We start from the raw sequence: 17,745 nt of genomic DNA on the forward strand, positions 1-17,745 counted from the left end.
TCTCAAGCACACAGATCGGATTGCTTGGTCACGGCTGCTAGAAGGTGATGCGCTTGTCATCGAGGGCGCAGAAGAAGTCCTTCGAGCAGCTGTGCTTTGCAAGGCCGTCCTTCAGTGCTTTGGCAAGAAGAACGCACTCTCCGTCGCGGGTGGCTGCAGAAGCCTGGTCCGCCCACTCTTCAAAAGCAATTGAACCTCGGTCGGAAAGAAGCAGCAGCGGGCCGATGATGCTTGTGCGCAGCGCGAGATTTTCAGCATCGGGCGTGGGCCAGACCTCCTGCAGAATCTTGAAGAACCCAAGCCGCTGATGATTACCGAGCTTCAGCGCCGGGTCCAAGCCTTATAACGCCCTTCATGGACTCACAGCATCAAGCTCGCCACCGCGAGAGCCATGGAGCCAGCGGGAAAGTGCATTGATGAATGAACTTTGGCTCTTGGCAGAGTGGTCCGCTGAAACAGACTTGCAGCGTGGACGAGAGCCCTGGCTGCTCATCAGAGAAGGACAGTGCATTGAGTGCCCCTTTAGCGAGACCGTCGGTGCCGTACTGGGGGGCCAACGGGTATCAGCATCGCCTGCTGTTGCGACCACACGTGAGGCCTCACAAAGTCCGCAGCATTGAGGAGCGAGAGAAGGTCAGTGACAATCACAGGCTTAGTGATTTGGGATACATGCTGCAAGAGCAACGTTGAGTCGGGATACCGCAGCGTTGAGTACGGTCGCCCGGGCCATGACTCACGCAGAAACAGAGCGTGAGCACGAGCGCTCGCAGACCACCCGAGAAGGTGCTTGCTAGGGGCGGCGTGCGCTGCGCAACGCTCTGGGCGTGAGCGAGACTTTCTGCAGCGCCGCTATTGAGCATGTCTCGAAAGAATTGCGATCGCTCGCGCAGCACGGTGCTGTCGCAGAGTACACCCGAGGTTCGCGCTCGGCTCTGAAGGAGCATGTCTTTGCCGCTGTGCTTATCGTTGCCGTGGTCCCGACGAGTCCAGAGAAAGGCGGCGTCTCCTCGACTGTCCTGTCGAAGCACGAAGTCCAGCTTCGCCCTTGCCCGTGCGGACTTGTCCGTTCTGAAGCCGAACGTGTCGAAGAGCTCGAAAACGGAGATCGGGCCGCTCTCCATGACGGGTGTTAGCTTGAGGCTCGATGTGTTGAGGGGATGATGGTGCGGTGAAAGGAGCGTCGAGCAGCGCGCCCGCCTTATCAAGAGCTGAGCCAGAAGCCGAGCTCACCACGAGCGCTCGGCCGGTTGCGCAGACAGCTTCTCTCGGCTCCAGCATCTCTTGCTAGCTCTACCAGGGGCGATGCCACACGGAAGCAAGTACTAGCTCGGGCTCTGCGAGTCGTTGAAGCTTCTAGCGCAATCGAACGACATGGAAGCTGCGCAGCTCGATCATCGTCTGCCGGTCAGGCGGCCACTCTTCTCTCACAGTGGCAGCCGAGTACGCAAGACGCATGCTCCTGTCATGGCACGTCGCCCTGACACATATCGAGAGAGACAGCAATATCATGGCACTGGTAGCTAGCTAAAGAGCAGGGGGGGGGGGCGCATCTTCGAGCTTTGGACGTTCAAGTTGTGGTCGCTGTTGCACCGATCAAGCATGTGTCGAAGGCGCCGGAGTCATTCTGCACTTGCTTTCTCGTAGCTTCGAGTGCCAAGTCGTCGCGTTTCTATTCTTGTCCCAGCCGTTGGTGCTCTTCCAAAAGAATGGGAGTGAAGCCATAAGCAGCTTCACTTCCGCCTGTAAGACGTGGTCCTCGTCTGGCAGAACGCCGTCAACGATCTGCTGGAGGGCGTGCGGCCTTCCTGCAGCTGTAAGGATGGGTGTTGCAAGGCAGATCCGGATGGCACGATGGTGAGCCTCCGGCGCTTCGGGCCAGGCTGCGAGGATTTCGTGCAGCTCGCGCTCATCCTGCGGGCCGAGAAGATGAAGACCGGTCAGAGGCGACTCTCCTGACAGCGACAGCCCATCTCACCCGTTCAAGTTGGCCATGACGCTCTGTAAATAGCCCTGAGTTGAAGGCCTGAAGCAACGCCGGCTCGGCGCAGAAGAACGGCTGGAAGCACTCCGAGGGACGGATCCAGCACGGCTCCGAGCAATTGTTGCCCTTCGTAAGCCGGCTGGCAATCAGAGGAACGATCTGTCTCTTGAGGTTGAAGAGAACGTACTGCGCAGGACGATCAACTTCGGTGGTGTGTGGTGAACGCAAGGACCTCACAATGTCGCAGACACGGAGCAGCTCTGATGCTAACGACCGATGCGCGGATTCTTCAACGTGCTTAGAGGCGCACACCGCGGTGAAATCCTTCTCCGAGACGTCTCGGCCACACTGGAGGCTGATTAGAGAGCGAAATCTCCCGAAGCGTGGGTGGTGAGACGCACCAAGTGTGCAAGAGCGAAACGCAGGACTACGTCGTTGCCATCGAAGTCAAAAACTGGCAGCTCGACCGGAGCGGATGCTGGCATCTTAACTTCACCGACAGCGCCTTCGCTCGCCGAGATGGCGAGCTGCTTGGTGCTTCTTTGAAGCTGGGCCGCTTCGGCGAACCCTCCGCGAAACATTGCAGAAAAGTAGGGCGACCAGTGGGCCAGAAGCGTGCTGCTGCACGCCACGCCGTGTTGGCGCACATCGCTTTGCAACAGCTGCGCGGGAAGGAGGCCCAACGCATCGGGATCCGTCTCGCACGGCCCCACAACGGATGCAGTCGGCTTGAGAACAAGATCGTAGGCGGCTTCGCACTTGGCTGCCTCTAGCACCGCCATTCTGAAAGCGCTGTTCGCACCGGCGGGTACGAAGGTGACACCGAACGCCTCGAGCCACTTCTTGAGAGAGACTGGTTGGCCGGACATGCTGATGATGAGGGCTGAAGGTGACGAAGGATCTCGAGACGCCCAGATACTTAGGGCGCCACGGTGAAAGACCTCCAGCAGCGACATGTCTGCGCACCCGCAGGTGCGTCTCAGACCCGGACCTCACACTTGCGGAGCACAAGAGTAGCGGGATGCCATGTCATTGCGACGCTCCGGCAGGCGTTGGGCTGCTGACGGCCTGCCGTGCGCTCGAGCGTGTCTCGCGCGGGCTGTTGATATTTGCACCCGGCGTGTTAGGGGCCGCCCGTGATCGCGCAGCGGGCTGCTCGCGCCCACAGGCGCGCTCAAGCGCCTGGAAGTGCGAGGCGGCGGCGGAGATCCATGCCGGGTCGGCACGGCGGCGCGCGATGCTGGCGGGCGTGGTTGCTGGAGGCGGCGCTGCAGCGCGCTTCGCCAGCTGCTCGAGAGCCGAGAGAGAGTCGGCGTCCCACCACGACTCGGGCGAGGCAATGCCGCTGAGGCCCGCGACGTGCGCCACGCAGGCGCTTGTCAGCGCTCGGTCCGAGTAGCCGCCCTCGAGGACGGAGAGGATGCGCCCGTCGGCTACCTCCTCGGCAAGCGCCGCCGCGTCGCGGGCGAAGCGCGAGTAGAAGGCGACCGGCACGGACTTGCCGTGCCGCTGCATGCCCGGATGCTCGTGCTCGCACGCGTCCATGCCGCAGGAGATGATGACGAGGGTGCGCTCGGGCACGGCGCCGGTGCGCTGGGCAAAGCTGCGCGCCTTGCTGAGGAGCTGGGTATACTTGCTGGTATAGAGGGAGTCAAAGTGCTCGTCTGAGGTATATGCATCGAGGTGGACTAGCGCCGGGCGTGAGTGGGGCCGGCGGATGCGCAGACAGGCCGACTCACCGTTCCAGATCCACTGACCGTGCGCGCCCTCGACGCAGGTGCTTGCATCGCGCACCAGCGTCTCCTCGCCGTCTTCGCACGGGTAGCTCTCAATGTCGTGCAGGCTGCCGTAGAAGATCTGCAGGCCGCGCCGCCCGACCTGCTCTTCCTCCTCGGCTGTTGCTGGCTCTGCTGATGAGGCAGCTTGCGAGTGACCGCCGCCGCCGCTCTTCCGGCCGCCGCGAGTGGCAGTCCGCCGCGCGCTGCGAAGCGCAGTGAGCTTCGCGGCTCGCTCCAGGTCGGTCCGCTGCGTGTCGGCGTTTATCCGCCAGGCGATCTGCTGCGTGCCGTCTGGAAAGGGTCAGCTTGCTGGCTCGTCGATCGAAGAGGCCTCTCCAGACCACGTGCTCGCCAGGTGACGGCGCACGACCCGGCCGAGAGACGCCGCAGAGCTCCACCCTCCTTCCCGCACGCTGCCATACTCACTGCCGTGGTGCAAGTCGACGTCCAGAATGATCACGCGGTCTACCATCTGCTCCCTGTATGCCATGGCCGCCGCGACGGCCACATTGTTGACCCAGCAGAAGCCGCTCGGGCTCGCTGGCCCGCAGTGGTGGCCCGGCGGTCGGGCGAGAACAAAGGCGCGACGCGCAGCAGCGGCGTTGCCATGCGGCAGCAGTGCAGGCTGTCGCTGCTCGTCTGTGGCGTACATTCGTGTGAGGGCAGCACCGAGTGCGCCCAATGACGCGGCGATGGCTCCGGCAGTGCCTCGATCATCCGAGTCCGCAGACGGCCCGCACAGGTAGAGGTCGCCTTGCGACAGCGGCGCCGGCACTTCGGACACGTGCTGCGGCTCCTCGTCTGACGACTCGGAGCCTCGCCGGGCGGGCGAGCGCTGTACAGGCTTGTGCGCAGCTGGCGGAGGCGGCGATGATGGCGCTGCGGCGCACAGACGGGCGAGCACCTCGACGTACGGCTCCTCTGAGCCTGGCAGCGGCGCAGAGTGAATGTCCACGAGCGCTGGACTCGGCGGCGAGAGGGGCGCGGCAGACGTGTGGAGATGCACGGCGATTGGTGCTCTGGCTGCATCGACGCTGAGGCCCTGCAGCGCGGCACTCAGCTCGTCCTCCTCCTTGACTTTCGCCTCTCCGCCTGGTGAAGCAGCCTCGATGCGGCCCAGCACGCCCGCGACGCCGAGGCAGAGCGCACGGATGCGCTCTGGCCGCTCGACGATGAGGCTGACGTCGCGCGAGCGCACGAAGCGGTGCGACTGCACGGCAGGCGCGAGGTAGATGTCGAGCGCAGGCCGCAGCTCGCGCGACGACGACGCTTGCGCCGGCATGGAGGGCAGCGGGAACTGCGTGGCCGGCGCGGCAGGCTTCGGCGTAGAGGGCGCCGAGGGCGGCCGGGGCTCTGGCGGCGGCGAGACGGGCTGCGGCGTGCTGAGCGTCATGGCCGCGAGCGAGGCGAGGAGCGAGAGGCCCGTCGTGTCCTCCGACTCCTGCTTGGCCGGCGGTGCTTCGCTGTCGCGTGCGGCGGGCTCGGGCGACGTCGAGCTGCCTGGCGCAGTCGCAGCCGCGGCGCCCTCGTCCTCGAGCGCCGGCGGCTCGGGCGTCATGTCTGCGCTGTCGGTGGGCGCGAGGCCTGCGCGCGGGCGGGTGGGTATCTTGACGATGAAGACCATCGGGTGAGGGGATGCAGGCGAGAGCAACAGCAGGAGGCCGAGCATGAGGCGCGTCGTGCGGAGCGGTCGGCTGTTCCCACGCCGCCCGAGCGCACGTGAGCGCGGCCCGCTGGCGGCGCACGGCGCAGCAGCCAAGGCCAGCAGCATCACTCACCAACGCACGCTCCTCTCCACCACCACCACTCCCCCCGCACCCCACACACCGCCGCCCGCCATGGAGGCGCTCTCGTTCAACATGCATTCGGGCTACCTCGAGGGCATCGTGCGCGGCTACAAGAACTCGCTGCTCAGCGCCTCGGCGTACGCGTCGCTGGCGCAGTGCGAGACGCTCGACGACCTGCGCATGCAGCTCGCCGCCACCGACTACGGCAACTTCCTCGCCGACGTGCCGTCGCCCATCTCGACGAGCACGATTGCCGAGCGCGCCACGCGCAAGATGGTCGCCGAGTTCGAGTACCTGCGCTCCAACGCCACGGGCGACCTGGCCAAGTTCCTCGACTTTCTCACGTGAGTGCGGCCAGGAGTGTGCGAGGTCGAGCGCGGGGGTGCAGTGTGTCAGGAGCGGCAGATGGAATATCAGGTTCGGAGACGAGAGGCATGCGACGCAGCCAGGCGCGATGAGCTGTGTGACCTGAGCGCTGCCGCATTGGAGCCCAGAGCTGCTCTTGAGGCCTGCAGCTTGCTGTGCAGCCTGGCTCGCCCCATCAGGGCCTCACTCCCACCCGCCGCATCGTGAGGCAATCACTGGCACGCAGCGCTAACACACTGCGCAGCTACGCATACATGATCGACAATCTCATCCTGCTCATCACGGGCACGCTGCACGAGAAGGACACGCACGAGCTGCTCGAGCGCTGCCACCCGCTCGGCGTGTTCGAGTCGATGCCGGCGCTGTGTGTCGCGACGACGGTGGAGGAGCTGTACCAGAGTGTGGTGGTCGAGACGCCGCTGGGTGAGTACAGCAGAAGGGCGTGCCTGCGCGCATGCAATCGCGTGCACGGGCGCCGGTCGCCTCGTGCCAGTCGTCGCAGGCGCTGACAGCCCGTGCGCAGCGCCGTACTTCCGGGAATGCGTCTCGGCGGCAGACCTCGACGACCTGAACATCGAGATCATCCGCAACACGCTGTACAAGGCGTACCTCGAGGACTTCTACCACTTCTGCGTCGGCCTGGGGTAAGTCAGGTCACAGGCGTTGGCGCTTCGCCGCGTGCAAGGCACTGTCGTGGGCACTGCTGACTCACAGCCGCAGCGGCACCACCGCCGAGTCGATGGCGACGCTGCTCTCGTTCGAGGCGGACCGCCGCGTGCTGAACATCACGCTCAACTCCTTTGGCACGTCGCTGTCCAAGGAGGAGCGTGCGCGGTTGTTCCCGACCATCGGGCGGCTATTCCCGGCGGGCAACAACGTGCTGGCGCGGGCAGACGACGTCGAGCAGGTCAAGGGCGTGTGCGAGATGATTCCCGAGTACCGCGGCTTCCTCGGCGGCGAGGGTACGGGCGCCGGCGCCGGCGAGACGAGCGCAGAGGGGCTGGAGGACAAGATGTTCCGCGAGGAGACACGGCGTGAGTGCGATGATGGTGCGCGACGGGGCCCGTAGCTGATGTCTTGCCGCAGTGAACAAGCTCGAGACGATCACGCAGTTCCAGGTGCGTCGCTTGCGCACAGCCCGCTCGCTGCCTCGCTGACGCTGCCGCAGATGGGCATCTTCTACTCGTGGCTCAAGCTCAAGGAGCAGGAGATCCGCAGCATCACCTGGATCGCCGAGTGCATCAGCCAGAACGTCAAGGGTGCGTCCGCCCGTCGTGCCGGCTGCGCTCGCGCTGACTGTCTCCCGCAGATCGCATCTCCGACTTTGTCTCGTACTGATCTGTGTCCCCGCCCGCCCCTCATTGTCTCATAGCCTCGCCCCTTCATTGTTCACACGTCATGCGGTCCTGCGAGTGGCGTGAGCTCTGGTGACCGGTGGTGCGACGGCAACGCGCAAGGGGTGAAGGCGTCCGACGAAGATGACGGCGATGGCGCGGGCATGGACAAGATGAGCGTGTGCTGCGCGTACCTCGAGTGCGCTCGCGCTGTGCTGCTATAGGCTCCCACCGTCTGAGCACCGCGGCGCCATTCTCACTCTCGTCAAGCACATTAGTCGATGCATTGGGCCACCGGCCGCTGCGGGAGTCGGCTCGATCACTGCACCCGTCGGCCTTGAGCGCGTGTGCCCGCGCCCAGAGACATGGAGGCGCGACGAATGAGGTCTGCACCCAGGCTCAGAGCACGCAGGCACCGAGTGGCGCTGGCGTCCTCGTTCTCGTGTCTCAGTAAGAGTCCCACTCGTCGTCACTCTCGTCCTCGTCGTCACTCTCGTACTGAGATGTCGCGAACACGTACGGCGCCTTTCTGTCGATGAACGGCATAGGCTTGGGGACGCGCGCGTCCAGAATTCTGTAGACGCGAGCAGTCAGTTGAGCAATGGCAGCGCAGAGCATACCTGCGACACGCACTCGGCAGCTTCGTCGGTCCACCGGGCCCCTGGCAGTCGTCATGCTCGCTTCATTGGCGGAGCGAGCCTCGGGCTCATCATTCCACACCGAACTGGGGACATGTGAGAGAGGGCAGAAAGCGTGCTGGGCTGGGTGGCCTCACCGGGGACACTGGGTCATGAAGCGCAGGAGACGCTCTCGCATGCATGCGGCGTGAGCCGACCTGCCGCCGTCGCCTGCAAAGAACTGGCCAAGTCGGCGTTGGAAGTCGGCGTCGAAAGCACTTGTTTGTTCGGCGAGTTTCTGCAGGGTCAAGGGATCAGATGCTCGAGCGGCCGTAGGCGTCCACATAACCCGCAGCACTCACCCAGGTGAAGCCAGTGAGGTAGCAATCCTGCAGCGGTGCGTGCAGTGCGAGTTCCACGGATGTCAGGGCGCTGAAGATGTGCTCATTCTTGGAGCAGCGCGTAGCGAGGGTGTGTCCGACACCCTTGTTGGCCAGCAGCCAGCTAGCACGTTCCTTTAGGAGCTGCGTCTTCAGCAGGTCCAGTTCGAGCTGTGAGGATCAAGCCTCAGTATTGACGGAAGAAAAGACGCGCGAAGCCATCGTGAACGCACCATCTCGGCCGCGGAGAACAGCGCCACGACCGTATCGATTGAGCTTTCGTGCAGGCTCGGGATGCGCTCAGTGTACTTTCGCGGCGGCAGCATCAGCGCGTAAACTGGCGGAGCAAGCGAGGTCGACTCACCAGCCACTGGACAAGCAGGTACAGCGCTGGGTGGCAGACGCCGAGCTTAACCAACTGCGAGATGCGAGAGTGAGCATTGTCCCTTGCCTCGGCATTCACTTCAGACGCACTTTGCGGCGCCTAAACTTGACCTCGTCGGGCATCCTGGGAATGTAGGAGCCCACGGCCGGCGCTGCGGCGCCGCCGTTGCCTTCCGCATACTCTCCTCCAAGCAGCACCTTGAACCACTCGTGCCTCAGCAGCACCAGCGAATGCACATCGATGAAGTACGTCGGGTCCTCCGCATGGTCGCGCGACACCAGAGAGACGTCGGCCGTCGTCTGCGCGTCCTTGATGCAGAGATCGCGCCATATGTCCTTGCGATCCTCGCCCATGAGGAGCTCAAAGTCGAGAAGCGGCGCCATCTGCTGGCGTGAGAGCGTCAGGCAAGCCAGAGCCGCGGAGTACAGATCCGAATCGCGGCGCACGGCGTACCTGGGCTGCGCACGGACGAGCGCTGCCGATGATGGGCGAGCGTGATGGAGGCGAAGCTGCGCCGAGAGTGGTGGAGGCGAGAGCAGTCGGGGCCCGTGCGCGAGCTGGCAGATGCTGAGGCGCGCAGTGGGCTGAGGCGCGAGCAGCGGGCGAGGGAGTGGTGGAGCAGAGCGAAGCGGCCGCGGTGCGCGGGCCACGCCAGACGCCTGTCGCACGCCGGCCTCTCGTGCGGGCGCCGCACCGCGAGTCTGCCTCGCCCCAGCCCCTGCCGTTACGCTGCTCGCTGTCGTAGCGACGAGACAGGCGCTCGCCTGCGCAGCCTGTTCGACAGCAGAGAGCAGCGGCACCACGTGTCTTGGATCGGGTCATCAGCGTGACAAGAGAAGCAGCACAGCGGTTTCGTTTCGCGCTCGCTGCTAGGCGGTTAGCTTACTAAAAGTGGACGACTGACATGCTCTTCGTGCCATGCCACGCCGTCCTGCTGCCATCGCCAGCTCAGTCTTTGTGGGATCCAGCCCCCCGCGGCTGCGTGGACCACGCCAATGCTTCGCGGCGCTCTCCACGGCCGCCTCTGCTCGCACATCGTCGGCAGTCTCGGCTCGGGCGAAGCGCTTCTGCAGGACACATTCCCTGACCAAGCGATCGCCAAGGCTCGCCTCGGACAGCATGCTGCTCCGCTCAGCTGCTTCCTCCAGCATGCACACTCCCTCGCGAGAGACCTGCGTCGCCGTGCGGAAGCTGCGGCCTGGCTGCGCAAGAGCATCTGCTCGGCGCGCATGCGCACGCCAACATCCTCATCCGTCAGCGCTTCTCTCCCGAGCGGCCTCAGTACGCACAAGCAGGGCAGCGCACGCCAAGCTTCCGCGCAGGCACCTGCGGGAGAACGTCCACGCCCACGCGCTGACGACGCAGGTTGGCCACCTCCTCGCTCAAGCGGGACAGGCAAAGACAGAACATGCGCGTATCACAATGCAAACGAGCGGAAGAGAACCTTCGACGATACTCGGCGACGCTCTTCTTCCCGCGATCTCCTAGTGAAGCATGGGTCAGAAGGAGGAGAGGTGGGGCAACGGGTGGTGGGGCGCTTCCGGCCTGCTCACCCCGGGTGCCCATCCTACTGCACCATATGATCATTCTTCGAACGCCCAGGAGGTTTTCGGAATATGGAAAGTCTTGTCTGGCATGTTCTTGAGAAGCCTGAAAGCAGGGTTCAGCCATCTACGCTTTGGCGATGAAGATGTACAACTCACTCAGCGGAGCCATCGGTCCACCAGGATCGCGCCGCCTCCCTGTAGATGTTGGGCTGTCCGCTGCCCTCGGAGCTCCACATGAACCTGACACGGGTGAGCTGCAGCGCCTCTCGCTCGAGCGCTTCTGCTCACCAAGGACATAGGATGAGGAACCGGCACAGACGTCCGCGCATAACGATGCGGTACTGCGAATCGGTCGGAGACGCGCTGAGCTCGCTTTGCAGTAGCTCAGTAATATCGTCCAGTTTTGAAGGGTAGACCGCGCGATTGAGCAAACGCTACAGGGGTTCAGCTCATGATGCGCAGGACTCGTCACTGCGACACAGCACGCACGAAGGTGAAACGTCGGAAGATAACATCTCGGAGGCGTGGATGGCGTGCCAGCGCTTCCGAGCGCAGCACCTTGAACAGCTGACGCCCGTGCATTTTGAATTTACGCTCTTTCAGTCTCTCAATGATCTGCTCTTCCAGGCGTGGAAGGTGGAGCTGGAAGAGTGTCGGCACGCGGCGAGGAGCAAGCGGGACCACAGTACCATTTGCGAAGCAGCATATAGCTCAATTATTTCCTCCAAAGTTGCAGTATTGTCAAGAGCCGGAGGCTTCTCAGTGTACTGTGGGAGGGCAAGCGTGAGCTCATACGAGAATTAATGCAGCACATGACCTCACCAGCCAGGCAGTGATCATGAGAAGCGTTGCGTTTGGCAGGCCAAGCTTGATGAGCTGAGAATTTGTGCAGTGAGCTTTTGACACTGTATGCTCGACGGGAGACGCCTACCTTCTTACGCGCGACCTTTGATTGAGCGCCTGCCGGAAATGCACCTTGGCTGGAAGCATCGACCTCCTCTTCCTGTGAGACGCGATCGATCAGCTCGCTTCACGACGTCAGAGCTTCTCAGCTAGTCACCGGACTCTCTCCAGCATCTGGAGCGGACGATGAAGACGAGTTGAAAGTGTCGGGCAGCTTGCGCTTGCGCGTGGATGCCTGAGCATCGACAAAGGTGGCGCCTTCAGAATAGCCACCATCCAGCGCGCTGACAAAAAATTCGTGCCGGCGCAGCACGATCTCGTGCACGTCGATGCCGTAGCGTGCGACGTCATCTTCGTGATCGCGGGACACAAGTACCACGTCCGTCGTGCCAAGAGCGTGCTGCACCAGACTTGCCGTGACCGCAGGAGCTGCTTCGGCGAGAAGGAGGGAGAGGTCGTGCTGAGGCGCTCCGCTGCGGAAAATGAGCAGGCGTGAAGCTGAGCGCTGCGCAGCTGACGCACTCAGACATATTGGCAGCGAAGCGTTGAGCGGCGGAGAGAGAGGGCGGAGATGGAGAGATGGGCTTGAGGAGTGCGGCTGAGCCTGGAAGTGCAGGCGATGGGGTGGTGGAGTGGAGGACAGATGCGTGGCGGCTGTAGGCCTGATCACGCACGGCCGACCGCGCGCGGCGCGCGCATGGGCCGCCTCGCGGCTGCGCTTTCCCGCACGAAAGGGACCTTGCGGGCTCGACCGAGCTGTCCACCCTGCTCCCTGATCTTTGCGTGATCAGCACAGGCCAGAGGACCCTGCGCAGCGAGACATCGCAACGCTTGCGCTCGGCTGTGCAAGAAGCAGCGTCCCGGCTGTCAGAGGCGCGCCTCCTGAGATACAGCAGCCCTAGGACGTTCACGCTGCAGCGCGCTACGCTGACTTCTTCCCTCCCTTGGAGCTCGAGCACCACCCTGTTGCGTGAGGCATCTCCGGATCGTGCCATATGTCACTGAGCGCGAGAACTCCGGCATATGATCTTCACCCCTCATCAGCCACGAGGCACGCATGGGCACGAATCAATATTGAAAGGCAGCCTTCATGCCGCTGCCGGTGGGCCTTACTTCTTCTCCTTCCCCTCGGGCGCAGGCGTGGGCACCAGCTTGTCCATGAGCTTGCGGTGCTTTTCCTCCTCGGGCACACCGGCCAAGAGCCTGCGGGTGAAAGGTGAGGGTACGCTTCGTGCTCAGCGCCTTGCCACTTACTTGGCCGACGAGTCCCTCCACCACGTCTGCGCCGCCTGGCGCAACTGTGTCATTTTGCCTCCATCCGCACTCCAGAGGAGCCTTTCGACACGTCAGCGTGGAATGCCAGCAGTCTGCCACCTTGCTCACCGGGGGCCTCGACAGAGGAAGGTAGTGAAGCGACGTCGAACCTCAGCGGTGTACTCTGAGTCCTCCTCATTGCTGTCGAGCACCCGTTGCACCATTGTCTCCACGACTTTATCAGGAGCATAGCATTGCTGGACCGTCATCTGCATCAGCACGTCAGTGCACCGCTCATCTGTGCCCGCTCATCGAAACGTACGTATGTCAAGTGATGGCAGAAGACATCGTGAAGTCGCGGATGGCGCCCTACCTCTTCGCTGAGCGTGCTGCTTATTAGCGTATCGAACGGAAAATATCCAGAACGTAGAGCCTTCTCGACCATGTCGGTCTCGAGCTTTTCCATCCCGAGCTGAAGGGACGGCTAAGTGGCTGGAGTAGCTCGAGGGCGCAGAGCCAAGACCCACCATCTGCGCAGCAGCATAGAGCCCGACGATGTCCTTCAGACTTAGTTCGCGGAGCTCAGGTGTTTCTCCAGTATACTGCACAGCAGGTGAGTGCTGTTCAGCCAAGCCTTCGCGCGCGACTCACCATCCAGTCGGTGAGTAATAGCAGCGCTGGATGGGACATTCCCATGCGGATAATTTTCTGAGCCGTGGAGAGCTTGTTCAGCAAGCGCTGCACCCATCCGAGACCCGAGACTCACCTTCTCTGACTGCGTGCCTGCAGATGAAGTCGACGACTCTGCTGCGGGGCTCGCACACGCTTTGTTCCGGCCATCGAGCTGAGCAGCTGTGCCTGTGGCCGACGGCGCAGGCTCTTGCGCAGCCTCGATGAAAGCATCTTGACTGTGAAGCGCCGCTGCGCTAGCAGCGCTATCCTCGATGTCTTGCTGCACGTCCTTCCTCGTGCGTGCCTTTGCAGCTCTCGACGCTTCGACAGCATCAAAGCCGTCCGGCAGCTTGCGCTTGCCAGACGGCACTTCCGCGCTCTGCGACGCTTCTCCCAGCGCAGGGCTGCTGACGTGCGAGGCGTTTTCTGCATACCCGCCGTGCAGCATGCGCTCGAAAAAGTCGTGCGCCCGCAGCACCGACTCGTGCACCTCGATGGCGTAGCGCGGATCGTCCTCGTGGTCGCGAGAGATGAGGACGGTGTCCGTCATCGGCAGCGCGATTGCGGCCAAGCGCTTGTGAACGTCTTCTTGAAAGACTTCAAAGAAAGCGTCCAGATCAAACTGCTCGACGCTGCCAGGCGCCTCGCGCGAGGGGAAGCACTTGCAGAAGCGCCAGGGCGCGCATCCACTTACGCACTCGTCCATTTTGGCGGCGCAGCGTGAAGCGCGAGAGCGAGAGGCTGGCTTGGGCGGGCTGAGCGTGCCGTGCTGAGCGGTAGATGATGAGCGCAGAGCAGCAGACAGCAAGGACGGGTGGTGGAGGGGAGGACAGATGCGAAGCGAGCGGCCGCCTCGCCGTGCGCGGCCGGCCCAGCGCGCGCGCCGCGCCCTCGCGCACGGTCGCGTCGCGGGCGCACCAGGGGCACAGCCGCCGCGCGTCGCCTGGCGCCGAGAGGTCACGCTGGCGAGGCCAGGCGGCCATCACAGCAGCATGTTTCGCCTCAAGACATTTCTTCCAGGCGCTGCGGCGAGCGCCGGCCCGGGCTCTGCCAGTGGCCCAGCGCAGCGTGCCGCACGGCGGCCTGATGCGGCTGGCGGGCGTCGACACGCAGCCAGATCAGGCAGGCGAGGCGCGCTTCCCACGCGTCGTGCGCCCTCTCACAGGCCTGCTGACGTAAGCCAGATTTCGGCCAGCTGCGCCGTGCCGCCCTCGCTTCTTCTTGCCTCTCATCCACCATGACTGCAGCGCCGCACCCCGACCAGTTCGACGATGCGCCCGACGACGACACGGCAGCCCCGGCTGGCGCGCCGCAGCCGTCTGCGCCGCGCATAGACGACGACGCCGCGTCGGCCGGCGAGTACGAGCAGGAGCTGAGCGCGTGGTATGCCCAGCACGGCATCTCGCCCGGCGACGAGGAGGAGTATGAAGAGGAGGATGAGGACGAGTATGAGGAGGAGGGGCTCAGTGCGATGGGCACCGTCGAGGATGCCGACTGGGAGATGGCGCGTGGCGGTGAGTGCGCCTCATGCAGCAGGTGGAGGGCGCTGGCAGGCTTGCGCAGCGGCTGATGCGCCCGCCGCAGACTTCACCAAGCTGTACAACCGCTCGCGGCAGCTGGCATCCGTGGCGCAGGCCAGCTCGGGCAATGCTTCTGGCAGTGCTGCCTCGCAGGCGGCGGCCAACGTGCCGCTGCCAGCGATGAACCGGGCGCGGCGAGCGCCGGTGAAGCGCACTGGTGGCGCAGAGGCAGCGCGGCCAGCAGGCAGCGGCGAGGCGAGCACCTCTGCGGCTGCGGCGCTGGCCATCGGCGCACACGCCAACAAGACCGAGGCGCAGCTGAGCAACATGTCGCACCTCTCGTCGCGCCTCAAGATCCTCGACGCGTACGACCCATCGGCGTCGGCAGGCGGCGCCGTGTCAGGCGGTGTGCCGCGCAAGGGCGCTGCGGGCGCAGGCGAGAAGCGCAACAAGGACAAGGCGGACCGCGCGACGACCGACGGCGTGCTCGACCCGCGCACGATGGTCATCCTCTTCAAGATGCTGGCGCGCGGCCTGCTGGCACAGATCGACGGCTGCGTATCGACGGGCAAGGAGGCGAATGTGTATCACGCCTCGACGCCGCCGCCAGAAGGCTCGCCGGAAAGCACGCGCGGCGGCAACGTGGCGCTCAAGATCTACAAGACGTCGATCCTCGTCTTCAAGGACCGCGATCGCTACGTCTCGGGCGAGTTCCGCTTCCGGCACGGCTACGCGCGGCACAACCCGCGCAAGATGGTGCGGCTGTGGGCGGAGAAGGAAGCGCGCAACCTCAAGCGCCTGGTCTCGGCGTCGATCCGTGCGCCGCGGCCCATCGAGCTGCGCGACCACGTCCTCGTCATGGACTTTCTCGGCGGGCAGGACGGCTGGGCCAGCCCGCGGCTGCGCGACGCCGAGGAGCAGATCGACAACGAGCGCGGGCCCGAGGGCTGGGGCGACCTGTACCGCGAGATGCTCGTGGGCATGCGGACAATGTACCACGAGTGCCGCCTCGTGCATGCGGACTTGAGCGAGTACAATGTGCTGTGAGTGCGCCTGCTGCCTGTGGCACCGCTGCTGCTGACCCGCTGCGCAGGTACCACCAAGGCCACCTGTGGATCATCGACGTCTCGCAGTCCGTCGAGCACGACCACCCGCGGGCGTTTGACTTCCTGCGTGCCGACATTGCGCACGTCGACGACTACTTCTCGAAGCGCGGCGGCGTCGCGACGCTCGGCCTGCGCGCTACCTTCGACTGGATCACGCGCGAGCCACAAGCCCGCGCCCACGGCGGCCGGCGAGGCGGCCGCGCTGGCCTCGAGAAGGAGGACGGCGATGCCGAGTCGGCCGTCGTGACTGAGACGCCGGCGGTCATGACGGATGCGCAGCGCGCCATGGCCAAGGCGCTGCTCGGACAGGACGCCGACGAGCCGACTGTGCTGCCGGCAGCATCGCATGTCGTGCTCAGCGGGCCCTTCGCCTCGATCGAGGTGCAGCCGCGCGCGCCCGGCGAGAGCGACGCCGAGCTCACGGACAAGCTCGAGCAGCTCATGACGCGCCTGGCAGCGGGCGAGGCCATTGCGCCGCTAGAGGCTTCGGGCTCCAGCAAGGCCGAGGCCCCGGCGCCCAGCACCGAGCGGCCACGAGGCACGGCGCAGGACGAGGCCGTGTTCAAGGACGCATACATCCCGCGCACGCTCGACGAGGTGTACGACCCCGAGCGCGACGTCGCGATCCTGCAGAAGCCCGGCGGCGCGCAGGAGCTCATCTACGCCGGCATCACGGGCATGGAGGGCGTGCAGGAGGGGGAGCAGAAGCAGGCCGCCGCGGCCACAGAGAGCAGCGACGAGAGCGACGGCAGCGACAGCGACGGCGAGAGTGGCGAGGAGGAGGACGGCCGGCCAAAGGTGCTGCGCGGCCACCGGCACGAGGACCGCGACGCCAAGAAGGTGAGTGCGCCCTGCCGTGCTAGCTGCTACGCCGACTGACGCCTGCTGCAGGAGCGCAAGGCTGCCGTCAAGGAGGCGGCGCGCGAGAAGCGCAAGACGAAGATGCCGAAGAAGGTCAAGGCGGCCATGATGCGGAAGAAGTAGAAGCACGAATGGCATACCCCGCTGCTCACGGCACCAGACTGCAGCTCATCAGCGTGAGACAAAGCGTGTTCGCCGCGGAAAGTGGCTCTCGAGACAGGTGCAGCATGGATGGTCAAGGCCAGATGCATTTGTCGCAGCGGGCCGGACGCGGCTTGCTCGTAGAGGCTCCTAGGCGTCGTGCTCGTCCATGAAGCGCATGTCGGCCTCGAGCATGCGAATGCGGATGACGTGCTCCGGCACCGGCGGATCCGCGCGCACCAGCTCGGCAAAGAGGGCACGGCGGTGCTGGTCCAGCGCGGCCGCGTCGACGGGGCTGCGCAACGTCAGCGGAGGTGTCGCGGCAGCACAGGCACCTGCTCACCGCTTGCCGTCATTGGGTGCGGCGGCGGCGCTGCCGGTCTCACCAAGCGCAGTGGCGGAGCTGCGATGGTCATGAGCTGGTGTCGGCGGCGAGTTTGCTCAGGAGAGTGACTCACTGCTCGCTGCCTTGCGCCTCGCGGGTCGGCGGCGAGGAGCGGCCGCTGTCGTTGGGCTCGCTCATGCCCGGAGCGGACCTGCTGTCAAGTGCTCAGCCAAGGCGGCGGCGTGCCGGGCGCCACGGACGCCGACTCACTGCTTCTGCGTGTGCTCCTGCATCGTCTGCAGCTGCAGCTGCTCCTGCTGCTTGTGCTGGCCCAAGTGCTGCTCGTGCTGCGCGAGCGCCTGCAGGTACTGGTGCTGCGCAAGCGCCTGCTGGGCTACTTCGGCCTTCTCGTGGCTGGTGGCCATGGCGGACGTGGTACTGGCGCAGAGAGGCGGCGGTGGTGCTTGGACGCGGAGCAGGGTGTGGTGGTGGTGGAGAGAGAACGGGCGCACGGCAGCAGGCATGCTGGCCTTTTGTGCCTCCGCGTGCTGAACCTCTGCTCTGCCTCAGTTGAGCTGCCCCCGCTTGCGCCTGCCGAGTTCCGCCGACATTCTTATTGATCCTTGGCGCTGCTGCTGTGAACGGCGCGGGTAGACGCCGCAGCAGCAGGCACGCGGCGCCGCCTCTTGACGCACCGTCGCCTCCATCAGCCACACTTTGTGCACGCTCACAGACACCGACCGACTAGCCGGGATGACGGAGGGTGTGCAGCGCTCGAGCATCGGTTC

General features: G+C 64.6%; 9 protein-coding genes across 9 annotated transcripts; 2 read left to right on the forward strand and 7 right to left on the reverse strand.

The window, feature by feature from the left end:
• Positions 1-136: 136 nt before the first annotated feature.
• Positions 137-1,159, reverse strand: FA09DRAFT_328392 (hypothetical protein). Its single transcript, XM_025741755.1, has 4 exons — positions 738-1,159; positions 604-672; positions 365-545; positions 137-304 (listed from the first exon to the last, which is right to left on the reverse strand). The coding sequence occupies exons 1-3, from the start codon at positions 1,119-1,121 to the stop codon at positions 369-371; spliced, it is 630 nt and encodes a 209-aa protein (XP_025599865.1). The 5' UTR covers positions 1,122-1,159; the 3' UTR covers positions 137-304; positions 365-368.
• Positions 1,160-1,183: 24 nt separating this feature from the next.
• FA09DRAFT_212335 (hypothetical protein) lies at positions 1,184-3,175 on the reverse strand. The gene is made up of 4 exons (XM_025739493.1): positions 2,383-3,175; positions 2,219-2,329; positions 1,976-2,167; positions 1,184-1,911 (listed from the first exon to the last, which is right to left on the reverse strand). Exons 1-4 carry the CDS (start codon positions 2,935-2,937, stop codon positions 1,594-1,596), a joined length of 1,176 nt encoding a protein of 391 aa, XP_025599866.1. The 5' UTR covers positions 2,938-3,175; the 3' UTR covers positions 1,184-1,593.
• Positions 3,011-5,383, reverse strand: FA09DRAFT_337104 (Arginase/deacetylase; the record flags this gene model as incomplete). Its single annotated transcript, XM_025743966.1, has 3 exons — positions 3,011-3,669; positions 3,721-4,050; positions 4,186-5,383. The coding sequence occupies 3 exons, from the start codon at positions 5,381-5,383 to the stop codon at positions 3,011-3,013; spliced, it is 2,187 nt and encodes a 728-aa protein (XP_025599867.1).
• A 223-nt stretch (positions 5,384-5,606) lies between these two features.
• Positions 5,607-7,710, forward strand: FA09DRAFT_328395 (ATPase, V0 complex, subunit D). Its single transcript, XM_025741756.1, has 7 exons — positions 5,607-5,890; positions 6,157-6,335; positions 6,436-6,556; positions 6,633-6,946; positions 6,999-7,030; positions 7,081-7,171; positions 7,222-7,710. Exons 1-7 carry the CDS (start codon positions 5,619-5,621, stop codon positions 7,248-7,250), a joined length of 1,038 nt encoding a protein of 345 aa, XP_025599868.1. The 5' UTR covers positions 5,607-5,618; the 3' UTR covers positions 7,251-7,710.
• FA09DRAFT_212398 (hypothetical protein) lies at positions 7,509-9,211 on the reverse strand. Its single transcript, XM_025739494.1, has 8 exons — positions 9,082-9,211; positions 8,718-9,011; positions 8,608-8,661; positions 8,477-8,551; positions 8,226-8,414; positions 8,022-8,161; positions 7,880-7,970; positions 7,509-7,820 (listed from the first exon to the last, which is right to left on the reverse strand). The coding sequence occupies exons 2-8, from the start codon at positions 9,009-9,011 to the stop codon at positions 7,734-7,736; spliced, it is 930 nt and encodes a 309-aa protein (XP_025599869.1). The 5' UTR covers positions 9,082-9,211; the 3' UTR covers positions 7,509-7,733.
• Positions 9,212-10,709: 1,498 nt separating this feature from the next.
• On the reverse strand, positions 10,710-11,706 carry FA09DRAFT_212414 (hypothetical protein). The gene is made up of 5 exons (XM_025739495.1): positions 11,601-11,706; positions 11,236-11,551; positions 11,107-11,178; positions 10,998-11,051; positions 10,710-10,942 (listed from the first exon to the last, which is right to left on the reverse strand). The coding sequence occupies exons 1-5, from the start codon at positions 11,606-11,608 to the stop codon at positions 10,775-10,777; spliced, it is 618 nt and encodes a 205-aa protein (XP_025599870.1). The 5' UTR covers positions 11,609-11,706; the 3' UTR covers positions 10,710-10,774.
• A 481-nt stretch (positions 11,707-12,187) lies between these two features.
• On the reverse strand, positions 12,188-13,554 carry FA09DRAFT_337108 (hypothetical protein; the record flags this gene model as incomplete). The annotated part of the gene is made up of 7 exons (XM_025743967.1): positions 12,188-12,281; positions 12,333-12,413; positions 12,462-12,601; positions 12,655-12,804; positions 12,860-12,934; positions 12,984-13,040; positions 13,099-13,554. 7 exons carry the CDS (start codon positions 13,552-13,554, stop codon positions 12,188-12,190), a joined length of 1,053 nt encoding a protein of 350 aa, XP_025599871.1.
• A 686-nt stretch (positions 13,555-14,240) lies between these two features.
• On the forward strand, positions 14,241-16,848 carry FA09DRAFT_315990 (RIO1-domain-containing protein; the record flags this gene model as incomplete). The annotated part of the gene is made up of 4 exons (XM_025740828.1): positions 14,241-14,518; positions 14,589-15,567; positions 15,618-16,470; positions 16,522-16,848. Coding segments are annotated over 4 exons (2,203 nt in total), but the record flags the coding sequence as incomplete, so codon positions are not given.
• FA09DRAFT_212438 (hypothetical protein) lies at positions 16,589-17,440 on the reverse strand. Its single transcript, XM_025739496.1, has 4 exons — positions 17,228-17,440; positions 17,091-17,171; positions 16,976-17,035; positions 16,589-16,927 (listed from the first exon to the last, which is right to left on the reverse strand). The coding sequence occupies exons 1-4, from the start codon at positions 17,380-17,382 to the stop codon at positions 16,783-16,785; spliced, it is 441 nt and encodes a 146-aa protein (XP_025599873.1). The 5' UTR covers positions 17,383-17,440; the 3' UTR covers positions 16,589-16,782.
• Positions 17,441-17,745: the final 305 nt, after the last annotated feature.

The sequence above is a fragment of the Tilletiopsis washingtonensis genome, assembly GCF_003144115.1.
Source record: "Tilletiopsis washingtonensis strain MCA 4186 unplaced genomic scaffold FA09scaffold_5, whole genome shotgun sequence".
NCBI classification, from domain to species: domain Eukaryota; kingdom Fungi; phylum Basidiomycota; class Exobasidiomycetes; order Entylomatales; genus Tilletiopsis; species Tilletiopsis washingtonensis.